Source organism: Antedon bifida, chromosome 2 (genome assembly GCF_963402885.1).
Source record: "Antedon bifida chromosome 2, ecAntBifi1.1, whole genome shotgun sequence".
Taxonomy (NCBI): Eukaryota; Metazoa; Echinodermata; class Crinoidea; order Comatulida; family Antedonidae; genus Antedon; species Antedon bifida.
In genome coordinates this window covers 13,980,123-13,997,350 of record NC_136227.1, presented here as the reverse complement: position 1 = coordinate 13,997,350, position 17,228 = coordinate 13,980,123, and the positions used below count along the sequence as shown (strand labels likewise).

The 17,228-nt window shown below is 31.3% G+C and overlaps 1 protein-coding gene across 1 annotated transcript in view; it reads left to right on the top strand.

The window, feature by feature from the left end:
- Window positions 1-17,228, top strand: part of LOC144835058 (uncharacterized) — a 138,965-nt gene that overhangs the window by 51,827 nt on the left and 69,910 nt on the right. Inside the window, exon 4 of the mRNA XM_078690075.1 lies at window positions 15,139-15,237. Within this exon, the coding sequence (XP_078546201.1) occupies window positions 15,139-15,237 (99 nt within the window). The remainder of the gene's footprint in view (window positions 1-15,138; window positions 15,238-17,228) is intronic.

The window sequence follows — 17,228 nt, the reverse complement described above, 5'->3', positions numbered from 1 at the left end:
GTATGAATATTGATTTGATCATGAAAATTCATGATATGTTCATTGTTTATAAATAATGAATATTTCATGAATTGTTGGCCATCAAATTGTTCATCAATAATTCATCTTTTGTTCATGAATCATATCATGAACTTTTTATGAATATTAATTTGTTCTTGAAAATTCATGAAATGTTCATTGTTTATAAATAATGAATATTTTATGAATTGTTGGCCATCAAATTGTTCATAAATAATTCATCATTTGTACATGAATCATATCATGAACTTTTTCCAATAAAATGATGAACATTTCATGAAATGTATGGGTTCATGAAATTGTTCATTAATAATTCATTACAAATTCATGACTTATTCATCAAAATACGTGCACATGAACTATTCATGCATGTTCCATGAAGTACAAATGGCCCAATTGTTCATGAACTTTTATGAATGGTTCAATAAAGTGCATGAATTCATGAACAAATTTTCGCCGGGGCTCCCTAGTACAATTCCAATCATATAGGCTACTTCATTCGGCCAGTATTTCCGCTCCTCCTCCCTCCCAACACACCCCAGATACTGGGTGATGTGTTTAAGACGGTTCCAGTACAAATTATTTTAGCCATCATTCACAACCCATAATCCCTCAGTGGCAGTTTTCAAATGTAGTTTAAAACCTTCCTGGTACAATTGCGATCATTTTGATACCCCATATGTATGGTTATGTGCAGAAACAGAAATTTGTATAACAAACAAACATCGAAAGTGGGGAAAAGTGGGCCATTTTGACCACATAGGACAAATTCAATTAAACTTTAGCTTCAAATTGAGAGGGCATACATAGCTATGATAGGCCTATGTCTTAAGTACGTTGTAAACTGTGTAAATGAGTAGGTGTCATATTGGCTGATAATTAAAATACGTAATGTTGATACTGCGGTCCCCCGGCCTTCTTTCTCCTCTCACCATCGCAGCCACAATCAACAAACCTTACCTCCTCCCCTGGACAGTTCAAATGTAGGCCTAGTAAATTTTCGTTGTACAATTCAATCATATAGGCCTAGGCTACTTCATTACGCCAGTATTTTCGCTCCTCCTCCCAACACACCCCAGAAACCGGGTGATATTTTGAAGACGGTACCAGTACAAATTATGTTAGCCATCACTCCCAACCCATAATCCCTCAGTGGCAGTTTTCAAATGTAGTTTAAAACATTCCCAGTTTCGGTCATGGTGATAGGCCTACATCCCCACCCCAAAATCCCAGCCGTTTCCCAGAAATAATTAAATACTGTAACATTTTCCATACACAATTCTGGTCAGTTTGATAGCCTACTATTCCTAGGCTAAGCAAAATCCCCAAAATCCCCACTATCCCCTGAACCCCAACACCCTATCTCCACTACTCCTAGCCTAAGCAAAATCCCCACTATCCGCTGAACCCCAACTCCCAAACCGTATCTCCCAACGCCCCTCTCCCACAGTAACAGTAAAGAACGTGTATATGTTCACACAGGAATGGATGTCTGTAATAAGACAATCCAAGAGACCGATACATAGCTGGATATGGTTAAAGACCCCTTCCCTGCAATTTTGGAAAATAATACATATATATCACTTTAAAAACATTAACCCATGTCATTCCTTGTCTTAAATGTACGTTTTATGGTAAATTATGATAAAAAGTGTGAAACAATGCACTACCTAAGTAGCTCGCGGCGATCGACCTCTCGTGGACGGTCTTAGGCCTAGCCTAGCTAGGCTTAGTTTTGTAGGTCTATCGGTAACGTACGAACATCGTACGCTAGCTATATACCTAGCCTGACGTTGTATAGTTGCTGCATTAATTGTCTTTCTATTTTTGCCAGACTCCGTTGATACAAATTGGGGAAAACCCGGTATTTTTCGCTGAAAAGTTAGGAGTCTTCCATTTGTTTTGGCCTCACGATCGATTGAAAAGTGGGCGAATTACAGGTGAAAAACAAAAATATCAATCCGCACGCAATGCATTTTGGGATTTATAGCGGGCCGCTATAATTATTAGAATCGACTTATTTTTCACATTTTTAACCGTTTAAAGACGAAAAAAGTTATCGCAATAGGACCATATAGTATTATTTTTACATTAAATATAGTTTGTGATCTTAAATTAGATCTAAAAAACGTAGGGAAGGGGGCTTTAAAGTACTTTGCTAAATGTGTAAATGAATATAAGGTGTCATATTGGTTAATGATTAAAATATGTATATCTATATCGATATTTCCCCAAACGCCTTGGTGAGGATAATTCAAATACTGTAAAACTTTTGTAGTATAATTTTACAATTCGATAGCCTACAAACCCGAGCCCTAGCAAAAATGACATCACAAACGTATAACGAACAAACAAACAAACAAACAGACGTACAAACTCTCTCACTTATAATATAGATTTAGCATTTATTTCAAAATAATAAAATTTAATATTTTGCTCAATATTTATAGCAGCAGCTTCATATTTTTAAAAACTTGTTTCAATTATTAATTGATAATATTAATTGATTTGCATTAATTGATTTTAATGATTAGAATTTATTACCGTATCGGAATTATCTTCATTGGAACTTTCCCCTGACGTTAATTGAAAATGCAAAAAAAATGTTATCCTATTGTTTCAATGTTAGTTGCATGTGTTGTACCGGTGGAAAAAATAGGCTATGATCATATTTCTGTTTCCTAGCATGCTTTGAAGTATCTTTTCCGGCATACTAGAGGTGCAATTTATTATGAATTTCCGGCCATCTAGATGTGTCATTTAACAAAATTTGCTTTAAATCCTGTTCCCTTTTCAGATCCTGGCTAAGGCCCTGGGGCCGGATTTATCAAACTTGCTTAGCAAAAAAATCGTCTTAACTTTGCCTTAAATCCTTGATTTTGCCTAAGTCAGATTTATCAATATATCTAAGCAAAAAAATTTGCTTAATTTTGTCTTAAATCTAAGACGAACAACACCCTGCCTTAAGATGAAAAATTTCGTCTTATCAGAACAGAAACATTCTTTTTTGACAACGCGAGCGCGCTAGGCCGGAACATTGAACATTCGGAAAGGCTACGCTAGTGCGTTTTCCGCTGTACTACGGACGCTAAAATAATGATATCGATCTTCATAACGATGGCCTAGAAATTGGACGAGCAAAACTAATATTTTCGGGATAGGTACGACCCATTTGACAAACTTTTAGAAAACTGTATCGGCTGCCAAGGGTCGCTGTCATTGATAAAAATAAATAAATGTTGATTTGATTTAAGTTTAGAAAGATTTTCGTATGTATTTCCGACTGCTCTTTCTCTATTTCAAGTAATAAAAACAATAGTAGCCAGAATGCGCCCTCTCTTGTTGGGAGTGAAAATACGGAGATAAAATGTTATAGCGCCGCCATCGCTAAGAGAAAAAAGCTAATACGCATGCGTAAGCAAGAATTTTTCGTCTTAAGACATAATTTGCTGCCCTCTAGAGTTTAATTTTGCGCATGTGCAAATTAAAATTTACCTAAGACAATTTTTCTGCTAAGACATTGCTAAGACGGTTTGATAAATAAGATTAAGTTATTTGCTTAAGCACTTCTTAAATATTTCAGCTTAAGCAAAGATTTAAGCAAATATTGATAAATGCCAACCCTGGACATTTGAGCAATCCCCTTACGATAGTCTTGCTGCCACCCCTGTAAATAATTCTAAGCATGTGAAACAAAATACTGATTATTGATTATTTGAAAGTGGATAAAAACATAAAATATGTTGGTATCACATGGATGATACACACACAGTGATCACTTTGTTTGTTTTTCTGTCTTGTGCTGGTGTCTGTATCTTGGTATGCTACAGTACAGATAAAAACTACTGCAACTTTTGCCACGCGTAGGTAACGTAGTCTACACGTGGCGGTCGCGTGGTGGTTGCATGGCGTAGCATTCGTAGTGCGTGGCGTAGCGCAGCATTCGTAGCCTACGTTGAAATCAACTGTGTGTGTGAATTCCCCAAACTCAACTGTCACCGTGTAACTGTGTACACGTACATCGTCGACGGCTAAGCAGGCTATGACAAGTTCGAATAAATAAAAATGAAACGATTGTTTTGCCAATACAATAATATCATCATCATTAAACATACTTGAAAAAAAAATTTTTCTAAAGAAAATAGCAATTAAAAACTGCTCATAGCCAGGCTAGACGCGAAAAGTCTTATTAACTAGGCCTTCTGCTGACTGTACATTCACATTCATCGCCAGCCAGTATTGTACAAAATTTATTGATGACGGACCGTTATGACTACCTTCCATTATTACTAGTAATAGTATTAGTAGTAGGCCTAAAATTACAAGTTAATTTTTTATAAGTAATTAATAGTAATACAGTACGTCGAAGTATATTTCATTTAAACAAAAAATATCCAGGCTTAAAACTGTCGTAACTGTACATCAAACTTCATTGTTAGCTATTGTAACAACAACCTGCAGCAGAGGATCGGTAGAGGGTCAAGTTACAGGTCGTTTAAAACATGTCATCAGCAGAGAGGAGGAGGATCGGAGGACACATAACAATTAACATGTGCTTGCCGGATCTTGTTGTTTTGTTTTTTAGTCATGCGAGATAATAAATTAGATAGTATTTAAATAAATGTTATTTTAGTTATAAATAAAAATAAATTATAATTAAAATTGTAAAATATGCAAGACTTTATTTAAAAGTTCAACTTCACTAAATTGAAGGTTAAACAAAACATAACAAGTACAGTTCAGAGAGAGTATCCCTCCGCGGATCATAAACACGTGGATATAAACACACTGGGCGAATGAATTACGAATGGAGTGATCCGTCTTGATTTCCGTTGGAACAAAAATATTGTACCTACTTGTATTCTATTATTTTGACATTTACAGTATTTAAACAATGCATATTATCCCATAGTACTAAATAAGCGTAATATTTCATTTAAACGCAATTTTAAAACGAAACATCGTTCATTATATAGCCTAGTAAACAAACATAGTTCAGACAGTAGAGTAGTACTGCACGATACACACACGTGGGTAAACAGCAGCTACACGGCGAAAACTTACATATTTAATACTGAATACTGAATACTGAAATGCTTTATTTGTCCATCATCATCATAAAATAACAACAAAAATTCTTCTTGAAGATTGACAATTATTAGTAAAATAATAAATAGATATACAATAAAATATATTATCTACACACACATAATTGCACAAAAAAATATAAGTTATTGAGGAAATATCCTTCTGTTACTATAGGCTATACCACATTATTTCACATTTTCACGCCATGTACATCGTATTTAACGCTTGTACACAGTATGTATTATCATACAGTACTACTACTAACTAGGCCTATAAGTACTAGCTAGGCGTACCACTTATTTTAAAATTAAACTGTCGGTAGGTAACACTACCTTTTTAGCTAGCTAGCTAGGCCTAGTCGGAGGCCATTTCACACAAACAGACAACGACCGCCGTCCTTAGCGTACGTTGGCCGATACTGTAGATGTACACTTGTTCTTCTTTCATAAAAATAAATGTCCCATTGTAACACAACACACAGTAATTAATACTAATATTAGTACATTTATTATTACTTCACAGTAATTAACTCGCATTTTAAATTTGATGAAAACTAGTATTCAAATTCCGTGTTTGGTGCATGCAGCACAGTACACAATGATCTGAACATTGGGATTTCCCCTCCTAGCTATCGCTTCGTAGTCTACGCGTAACCTACGCGTAGCATGTTAGCTTGCGTAGACTACGCCACACGAAACCTACGAAGTTGCCACGCGTACAAAACGTAGTGTACGCGTCCAAAGGTTGCAGTATTAATTATTTGTACTGTAGCTTTAAAGTTTTAAAAAATTAAGATAAAATGAATTGAATATTTATTATTGAAATGAGTACTTATTATTCAAATACATAATAAAAAATTAGTTTTGATAGCTGAATTTAATTAGCTTGGTGTTTATGAACATCTATTACTACATTAATACATAACTTGTTTGCTCATCTTGATTGTGATAGGGTTTTATTTCTAGATTTTTCATCCTCTTTTAATACTATACAATCAAATATTTTAATGAAATCAGTAAAACAGCTTAAAGAATAATAGGAACTAAAGAGAACGCTAAAGATATTGTTAACAGTGCCATAAGTAAAAAGTAATTATGTCTGATGAGTATCACCCTTCCTCACCATTACCTTGTCTTTAGTAAGTCAGGGTGTTTAGTGTTTACCCAAGATGAAAAACCAATAGGATGAGAAACTCGTTTCTCACTACTGCAATGAGTCAATTCAATGAAACTTACATACATTGATCATTTTATGTTATACCCTTACACACACCAATCTTGCTTGTATTTTGTATTTTAAATAATTTATTTTATCTGTATTTTAAATTATGTGTTTTATCTGTATTTTAGCAAATTTTAACCTTTTTAACTCATTTTTATATTTTTATGTGAATTTTTAACTTTGAACAAACAAAAATAATGTACATATTTTACTGTGTTTGACTGTGAATAAATGAATAATAGGCCGGTAATTTGTTTAGTTTTATACCTAATTAGGACAGACTGTAATAATATCACAGAATTCAAATTGTTTTATTCTAATTATATAGTTTTCAAAGTATTAAATACAAACATAAAATATAAAAATATATAAAATGGAGACTGCTTTATTTTTTTTTATAAATAAGAAATATTATAATAATAATTAATCTGATACTCTAGAATATAATTTTAAAGTTGATTATTTTAACTAGAGGGTGAGCTCGCTTCGCTCGCTCCCCCTCTAGGAAGTGTAGACGATAGTTCTCGGAATGATAATGTTCTTCTTTTAAGTTTTCTGTCGGTTACCATTATTGAAAATGCTTGACATTTGTAAAACTAAACTATTCTGTTTCACTGTGTCTTAGATGATTAATAACATTTTAAAGTATAGTCTTTATTATTTGGTAGGGCCCTTATAGGGCGGTGGGGTGGGGAAGCGGAGTTCATTTGAGGGAGGGGCTTATTCGAGGGATATATGTTAAATTTTTTAGTTTTAAATAAAAGTCCAACTGATTATCAGTGATTTAGACTCTCAATATAAAATCTGGTAGTGATGATGATACACCTTTTAAGCTGTTTTACAAGTTATCAACTCTTCTTTTGCATTAGTGTTTAGTGGTTACAATAATATATAAACCACAAAATGATTGTCCAACTCTTTCTGTGTACCAATCCAATTGTACCAATCCAATTGTACCCAATGTTCCTCCAAATTAATCGATCAAAAATATTTCTGGTTAATTAAATTCCACAAATGTAAAATTTATGGAGGGCGCCATTCAAGTTCATCTATTGTGCACAATAAAATGAAGTTTGCTATGTTTTAAGATTGTTGGTGTCTTTAACAATTAGGCTTAAATATAGTTGTTACTGTGTGCCAAACAATATCAGTTTTTTTGTAGCAACAGTGTACAGTTATATGCTCTAATTTAAAATATAATCTTTAATGTGTATTATTATCAATACATAATGCTATACATTATGTTTTTTCACGCTATGGTCATAAATTTCCATTTGAAACACTTTATAAAACATTTACAATAGTGCCTTGACCATTTTATTAAATTAATATTATTTTTTTAAACAGTATTTAATCAAAAGGTGTATTGTCCCCAAAATCATGAAAAATGAAGATTAATTAAATCAGATTTTGAATATGTTATTTTGTAGGTTTGAATAAAGTTAATCACTTCCTAAAAAAAAAAGGGAAAAAAAATTGTTTTCACTTATGACAAAATAAATGGTTAAATTCAACCAAAAACCCATTGGCTGGCAGCCCAATTTTTTCATTAAAATATTTAATTTGAAAATTTTTTCTGGTAAATACATTTTTTAGGATCAAATTTTTGGTCAAAATGGATAACTATTAGTATTATGTTACATTAAAATGGCACATTCAACAACATTTTTTTTTCAGGACAACACATCTTTAACAAAAACACTTCACAACCTTCAATTGTTCTTACATATGATTTTGTATTTTAAAAGTGCAATTTTCACAAATTGTTTTTTAGACAAGTCGCTTATGCCCTATAATCCCTATGTTTTATAATAATCAAAGATGCTAGTTGTACTGAATATTTTAGTATGATGTTTTATTCATTTTTTATATTTTTTTTTATACACTCTTTTTATTGTCAACACACTACCAGTACCAACTCCGTCCACGACCTCCTCATCATTAAATAGTGAAGAGCAATTATATTAAAGGATGTAATATAGACCCATTAGGCCCATTTTTAGTTTGTAATTATTTTTTCCATAATACATTACAAGGGCCTATACATTTTATATTACACAGTGCCCTCACTCATCATTTATTTATTTTTTTAATTTTTTGTTCGCACTTTCAGTACAAGTGTACTGTTCAACAAAAACCAAAGTGCTTGACGGTGATTATTTTGCTTTTTATACCAAAAAGTAATGAATTTATTATTTTAAGTTTTTATTATACCAATACACAACAGAAATTAGTTTTGCTTATTATTAGTCTGTGAATATTTTAGTTTCTTTGTAATAATAGTTATTTCTTGTTTATATTGTTTTAAAAGTACAGTACAGATAAAAACTACTGCAACTTTTGCCACGCGTAGGTAACGTAGTCTACGCGTGGCGGTCGCGTGGCGTAGCATTCGTAGTGCGTAGGCTACGCGCAGCATTCGTAGCCTACGTTGTGATCAACTGTGTGTGGGAATTCCCCAAACTCAACTGTCACCGTGTAACTGTGTACACGTACATCGTCGACGACTAAGCAGGCTATGACAAGTTCGAATAAATAGAAATGATACGATTGTTTTGCAAATACAATAATATCATCATCATTAAACATACTTGAAATTCATATTTTTTTAAATAAAATAATCGCCGGCCAGTATTGTACAAGATTCATTGATGACGGACCGTTATGACGGCTACCTTCCATTATTACTAGTAATAGTATTAGTAGTAGGCCTCAAATTACAAGTTAATTTTTTATAAGTAATTAATAGTAATACAGTACATCAGTATATTTCATTTAAAAAAAAAAATATTCAGGCTTGAAACTGTCGTAACTGTACATCAAACTCCATTGTTAGCAGCTATTGTAACAACAACCTGCAGCAGAGGATCGGTAGAGGGTCAAGTTACAGGTCGTTTAACATCGTCCTCAGCAGAGAGGAGGAGGATCGGAGGACACATAACATGTGCTTGCTTGATCTTGTTGTTTTGATTTTTAGTCATGCAAGATAATAAATTAGATAGTATTTAAATTATAAATAAAAATAAATTATAATTAAAATTTTAAAATATGCAAGACTTTATTTAAAAGTTCAACTTCACTAAATTGAAGGTTAAACAAAACATAACAAGTACAGCTCAGAGAGAGTATCCATCCGCGGATCATAAACACGTGGATATAAACACACTGGGCGAATGAATTACGAATGGAGTGATCCGTCTTGATTTCCGTTGGAACAAAAATATCGTACCTACTTGTATTCTATTATTTTGACATTTACAGTATTTAAACAATGCATATTATCCCATAGTACTAAATAAGCGTAATATTTCATTTAAATGCAATTTTAAAACGAAACATCGTTCATTATATAGCCTAGTAAACAAACATAGTTCAGACAGTAGAGTAGTACTGCACGATACACACACGTGGGTAAACAGCAGCTACACGGCGAAAACTGACATATTTTGTTTGTTTGTTTTATCTTTATACTGGGTGACCTCTTCAGTCAAAGACTGATCTCCCAGAGGGCCCAGTTGGTGATCAGTGGCTGTGATGTACTAATACACCGGGGTAACCCCCTACTCGTCTCGAAAGATGTACTAGGTTCTTTAAAGTGCACACGAGCAAGTTGTGTACACTGGACCTACGGTTTATAGTCCTTATCCGAGAACCAGAACCATGGAGTGAGTGAGCCTCGAACCCCTGCCGATGTTATGGCTACGTGATTACGGTTCCACTGTCTTAACCGCTCGGCCACTCACTCACTCATTATTGAGGAAATATCCTTCTTTTACTATAGGCTATACCACATTATTTCACATTTTCACGCCATGTACATCGTATTTAACGCTTGTACACAGTATGTATTATCATACAGTACTATACTAACTAGGCCTATAAGTACTGCTAGGCGTACCACTTATTTTAAAATTAAACTGTCGGTAGGTAACCCTACCTTTTTAGCTAGCTAGCTAGGCCTAGTCGGAGGCCATTTCACACAAACAGACAACGACCGCCGTCCTTAGCGTACGTTGGCCGATACTGTAGACGTACACTTGTTCTTCTTTCATAAAAATAAATGTCCCATTTTAACACAACACACAGTAATTAATACTAATATTAATACATTTATTATTACTTCACAGAATTAACTCGCATTTTAAATTTGATGAAAACTAGTATCCAAATTCCGTGTTTGGTGCATGCAGCACAGTACACAATAATCTGAACATTGGGATTTCCCCTCCTAGCTATCGCTTTGTAGTCTACGCGTAGCCTACGCGTAGCATGTTAGCTTGCGTAGATTACGCCACGCGAAACATATGAAGTTGGTACGAAACGTAGTGTACGCGTCCAAAGGTTGCAGTATTAATTATCTGTACTGTATATGTACTAAAAAATATTAGTTTAATATGTAGTATTTTTAATGATTTAATTAACACAGTAGGCTGTGAATAATTTAAGTTGTATGCCTAATTACTGTAATAATATCACAAATTGTTCAATATTATCTTATAGTTTAAAAAGTATATACTAAAATTTAAGAAATTAAGACTCTTTGTACACATTTTGTACATCATTGCTTTTTTATACCATTGCCACCGCATTTTCGTTCTTTGAAATACCCATGTTTATACTGTTATATACATTAATATCTTTTCTTTTTTAATAGTGCCCTCTATGTTTTGATATTTTCCAAAATGTTATAGTGCACGCTATTAGTGTGGACATACTATCATAAAACCTCTCAATATTTCATTTGTTGAAGTTGAGATGTCATACTTTAATTCATCATTCACACCAGCAGTTGATTGAATGTAATGTTTAAATATTATCTACTCAACAAAAATATGTTCCATTTGTATAATGTACAGTAAGCATTAATAAACTTTACATTATTTTTTCTTTGCGTATCTAAATACCCTATAAAGTATAAATACACATGTGGTTGATAACCACAATAAAATAAAATATAGATAAATTGGCCAGACAAATTGGTACACATACTGTTTCACTACATTATACTGGTACTGCCAGTAACTGCTGCTGCTAATAACTTTATCAATTCCAATAATTCAGACAACAATGAATACAACAAAAAACAATTTTTTACCATAAAAAAGACTTTCTGAGATAACAGTTTTAATTATTGTTCTTTCTTCATTAAATTTTATAAATTGATATTCTATTTAATAATTTAAGAAATAAAGATTTATTATCAATTATTTTTGTTTAAAAAATCAGTAGTAAACATTTTGTGTAACATAAATATAGTTTGAATTACTAATAGACAATAGTACTATGCATTCTCAGTGGCATTACTCCCTAAGGTTGGAGTGACCCACTCATACCCAAACAAAAAATTTCTAATTTTCCATGAGCCGACAAACACACACACTAATCAAACAATTGTCATCTATATACACCCCATTCGCCAAAAATATTTACAATAGAGGAAGGATTGTTTTGACCATTATTCAATGATATATATGACGGTAATTGTACTTGGCCTCTATGTTGACAGCCAAAACAAAGTCATTGTTTATTGAACATAGGTCTTGCAAACTAATGTCTGGCATACATATCAGTTTGAGTTTACAAATTCCCATTTAGACTTTCTTACCAGACGTGCTTTGGGGTGTGCTCATGCCCAGTTTGTGTTTCTAAATACCCATTTTTTCAGCCTTAGTAATCTATTATAAGCTTCTGCATGGTAAATGTTTCCTAATGCTTCCGTTCTCTTGAATGTAACTGTCTAAAGGACTGGCGCGAAAATTGTTGTTTACTTTTTGAAAATTTACTTTTTCATTCATTTTATTTACTGAAGTATAAAACATTTCAATATGATAAGCAATGATTATGGAACATACAGCACTTTATTTGTTTATTGGTATACTCCTGGTGAGCATGGTCTACTATGAAAGTTTTAGCCTCAGTGAATATTATTCACATCCTATACACAATGTATATCATTTTACTGTTTGTCTTCAATGTTCATCAAAATAATATATTAATATTTATTAGCTTGTTATAAAATTATTAGTTATAAGATTTATATAGATAATTTTTAGTTCAATTTGTTTTAAATGTTGGTATGTATATAATGTAATGTGAATAAATAATGTTTATTTTTTTGCTATAATTACTGTATAATGACTTATTTCCAGTGAATGTTTTTATATCTTTAAATTAAAAAGAATAACATTTTTTATGAATTTGTTTTAATGTAAATTGTATTAATTTTTAATAAGTCAATTCAATAAGTATATAACACAAATAATAAAAATGTTATAAATCTATTCAACTGTATAAATGTCTTTTTTGCATTTATATTCAGATTCAATATTTTTCACATTGATATGATTTGTTAGGTTCTTGGTATTCTGGTATCAGCCAAACCTTACCCATTTTAATTCTCGGACAGGCTTCAGCTATCCAGGGAGGTATAAAATTGGTCATGGTATTTCTAAAAACTGTCCATTTGATCTTATCTTGACTTTCAAAAATGAAAACAAATATACGTTGTGTGGTTCAAAGAGGTGTCTACAATTAAATTGTCCATCTTTTATTTTTATCAGATTAAACTCAAAATTAACATTGTTACAATCAATATTTAGACTAATATGCTACACTTGCAAGAACTTGTACTAGCTAAACTCCACAACCACACCATAGAACAATGAACTATTTCTTTGCTCTATGATCACATAAAGGATAATTAACATAATGAAGTTAGTTAAACATGCTCCTGAAAGTAAAAGTTTGTATGTTAAACCTCCAGTAATTTAATATTTAAAAAAACTAAGTAAAACTAAAAAGTGATCGATAATTTAAATACCAGCAACAACATTTTGACATTAAAATTGAAATAATGCAAAATTGTATAAAAGTATATAACATAATTATCATGTTTTTAAAAAAATGTATACAAAAGTAGAAATCAAATTCAGAAAACTAATTTGACTTGGTTACATTGCGTATGATCATGCAGTAAATAGTTGCAAATTGATTTTTGTAAAATAATACTCGGTATAAGTATAAATTACATAACAAATTAATATACAGTGTACTGTAAGATTAACCAATATTGTATGTATTTCATATTATAGGATGGTTGGACAGCTTTGCATTCAGCAGCAGCTTCTGGAGACACAGCCTGCTGCAGCCTGCTGTTGGATGCAGGAGCAGCTGTCAATGTATCAGACAAAGTAAGTCATCTTCATTATTATTCATTGTCATTTTTAAATATATAACATTTTATATTTTAAATATAATGGCCTTTTATTTTATTTAATGTATAAAACTTTATTGATGCTGAAATTTGCATAATTTGAAGATATTCAATATATTTTTTCTATGATATTTAGTCATAAAAATTGATATGACACTACATTAAAATGTTGTCATGTATTTCCATTGAACAATTAAAACAATGAAAATGAAAAGTGCCAATTTTACTTAACTAAACTACAGCAACATGCTATATGCACAATTGAAATATATCATCCTTATTCCAGTGTTGATATACAGTAATTTAAACAGTATTATGAACACTACAATTTCACAAAATTTCAATTTTTCTTTAGATCATTATGATTATGATCATTTATGATATGACTTCATTTTTACCAAAACTTTTCAATAACTTTTGAAACAGTATGATTCTACCTGTATATCACATAGAGGTACAAAAGATGCTAGTTGATAGACATATATACATATATATATACATTTATTTTATAATTATCATCATACTCATTTGCCATACTCTCCTTTATTTCTTTCAACAACATCACCACCAACTCCAACCACCTCCTGGTAGTCACCACCACCAAGGGATGATGATGCAGTTATTTGGTTGAGAGCTAAAGTGATCTCTTAATACACACCCAAATTGTAGTTCTTTGTTATTAGGTTGTAATTTATTATTTTTCCGTATACAATATAAGATACAGATATTATATCTGCCACTTATCTTTTATCTATCTTTATTTATTCTTTCTTTATACTCAGAATTAGTGACACATCTAAAAACGACAATAAAACAGAAATAGTGGTACAAATATAATTTGTTTATTTACCATTTTAACAAATCACCTTACATAATAATTACAGTATCAAACCACCATTACAATGTCATACAAAATTTGTAAAAATAAAAATCATCATTAGCATAACTAGGTGATGATTGATCCATTGCAATATTTTTAGTCTATTGAAAAAAATCTTTATTTCTTAAACATTTATTTAAATATACATACACACTACGTCTACAATTAAATTGTCCATCTTTTATTTTTATCAGATTAAACTCAAAATTAACATTGTTACAATCAATATTTAGACTAATATGCTACACTTGCAAGAACTTGTACTAGCTAAACTCCACAACCACACCATAGAACAATGAACTATTTCTTTGCTCTATGATCACATAAAGGATAATTAACATAATGAAGTTATTTAAACATGCTCCTGAAAGTAAAAGTTTGTATGTTAAACCTCCAGTAATTTAATATTTAAAAAAACTAAGTAAAACTAAAAAGTGATCGATAATTTAAATACCAGCAACAACATTTTGACATTAAAATTGAAATAATGCAAAATTGTATAAAAGTATATAACATAATTATCATGTTTTTAAAAAAATGTATACAAAAGTAGAAATCAAATTCAGAAAACTAATTTGACTTGGTTGCATTGCATATGATCATGCAGTAAATAGTTGCAAATTGAATTTTGTAAAGTAACACTCAGTATAAAACTACATAACAAATTAATGTGTGTACTGTAAGATATAACCAATATTGTATGTATTTCATATTATAGGTTGGTTGGACAGCTTTGCATTATGCAGCATTCTATGGATACACAGCCTGCTGCAGCCTGCTGTTGGATGCAGGAGCAGCTGTCAATCTATCAGAGAATGTAAGTCATTATTCATTGTCATTTTTAAATATAACATTTTATATTTTAAATATAATGGTCTTTTGTGTAATAATATTTAATGTATAAAACTTCATTGATGCTGAAATTTGCATAATTTGAAGATATTCAATATATTTTTTCTATGATATTTAGTCATAAAAATTGATATGACACTACATTAAAATGTTGTCATGTATTTCCATTGAACAATTAAAACAATGAAAATGATAGTGCCAATTTTACTTAACTAAACTACAGCAACATGCTATATGCACAATTGAAATATATCATCCTTATCTCAAAGTGTTAGATACAGTAATTTAAACAGTATTATGAACACTACAATTTCACAAAATTTCAATTTTTCTTTAGATCATTATGATTATGATCATTTATGATATGACTTCATTTTTACCAAACTTTTCAATAACTTTCGAAACAGTATGATTCTACCTGTATATCACATAGAGGTACAAAAGATGCTAGTTGATAGACATATATACATATATATACATTTATTTTATAATTATCATCATACTCATTTGCCATACTCTCCTTTATTTCTTTCAACAACATCACCACCAACTCCAACCACCTCCTGGTAGTCACCACCACCAAGGGATGATGATGCAGAATTTGGTTGAGAGCTAAAGTGATCTCTTAATACACACCCAAATTGTAGTTCTTTGTTATTAGGTTGTAATTTATTATTTTTCCGTATACAATATAAGATACAGATATTATATCTGCCACTTATCTTTTATCTATCTTTATTTATTCTTTCTTTATACTCAGAATTAGTGACACATCTAAAAACGACAATAAAACAGAAATAGTGGTACAAATATAATTTGTTTATTTACCATTTTAACACCTACCTTGTAATAAGGCCTATGGTCTAGCCCGGTCTAGAAAGTTCAAGAAGAGTGCAATAAACACGTAAACTGCTGCAGTTAAATAAATTAATATAATATTTACATCAATGCACAAATAATTACTTACCTCAGAAAAAATCGAAGATTCCAAAGGTTTCACTTCCGCCGTGGTAACTCACTTCCGCCGTGGCATTCTGTAATTTGCCGTGGTGTTTCAATACTAATTTGCCGTGGTGTTTCATTTTTAAGTTGCCATGGTATTTTTGTTAAATTGCCGCGATGTTTTATTTTTAATTTGCCGTGATGTTTTATTTTTAATTTGCCGTCGCTTTTTTCAAATTGCTGTGGCTTTTTTCAAATTGCCGTGGCTTTTTATGAAAAAAATTGCCGTGATATTTTTTGAAAGTTGCCGTGACACTTATAGGCCACCGTACAATTGTTTATAAACTCTTAATTTTTGTAGATTCTATTTAAGTACAACCTTTTTTTAAAACTAATATTGACCTTGGTTCATCCTTGTTTCAGTTGAATATGGTCCTATATTTTCAATTTACATTCATGTTCACGAAGTAAATTAAGATTTATCTATTACAAGATTAAATTCAATAAAACTATATCCCATAACAATGGATAAAAAGATAGAATTATTCTTACTTTATTGATTTGATTCAGACCAATTTCATACACATTTAGCAATATTTTTAATTTTTTCATTTTTTGACTAATAATATGCATAGAAAATGTTTTTTTTACTACTACAATACCTCATTAAGTAATTCATTTATTAACTTTTTTATGGCTTTAACCGGCTGAATTCTGTCATGGGACCAATATATTAGTCTTAATAGGCAACAAATTTCTTTTGATCATACATCTATATATAAATTATGGTTAATTCAGACATTGGCGAGCACAATACAAAAACTTCGGTACAAATCTCCGCCTTGGATACCTAACTTATCTATCTCAGATGTACCGCGAAACGTAGATTTGATAACATTAGTGTTCAGTTCGACGCTATTTTTTCATATTTCTATCTTAGGAAGATATTATAAAGAGTTTTTTAACAACATTTATGATTTCAACAGTAGATTTTCTACTCAATTTCAATTCTCC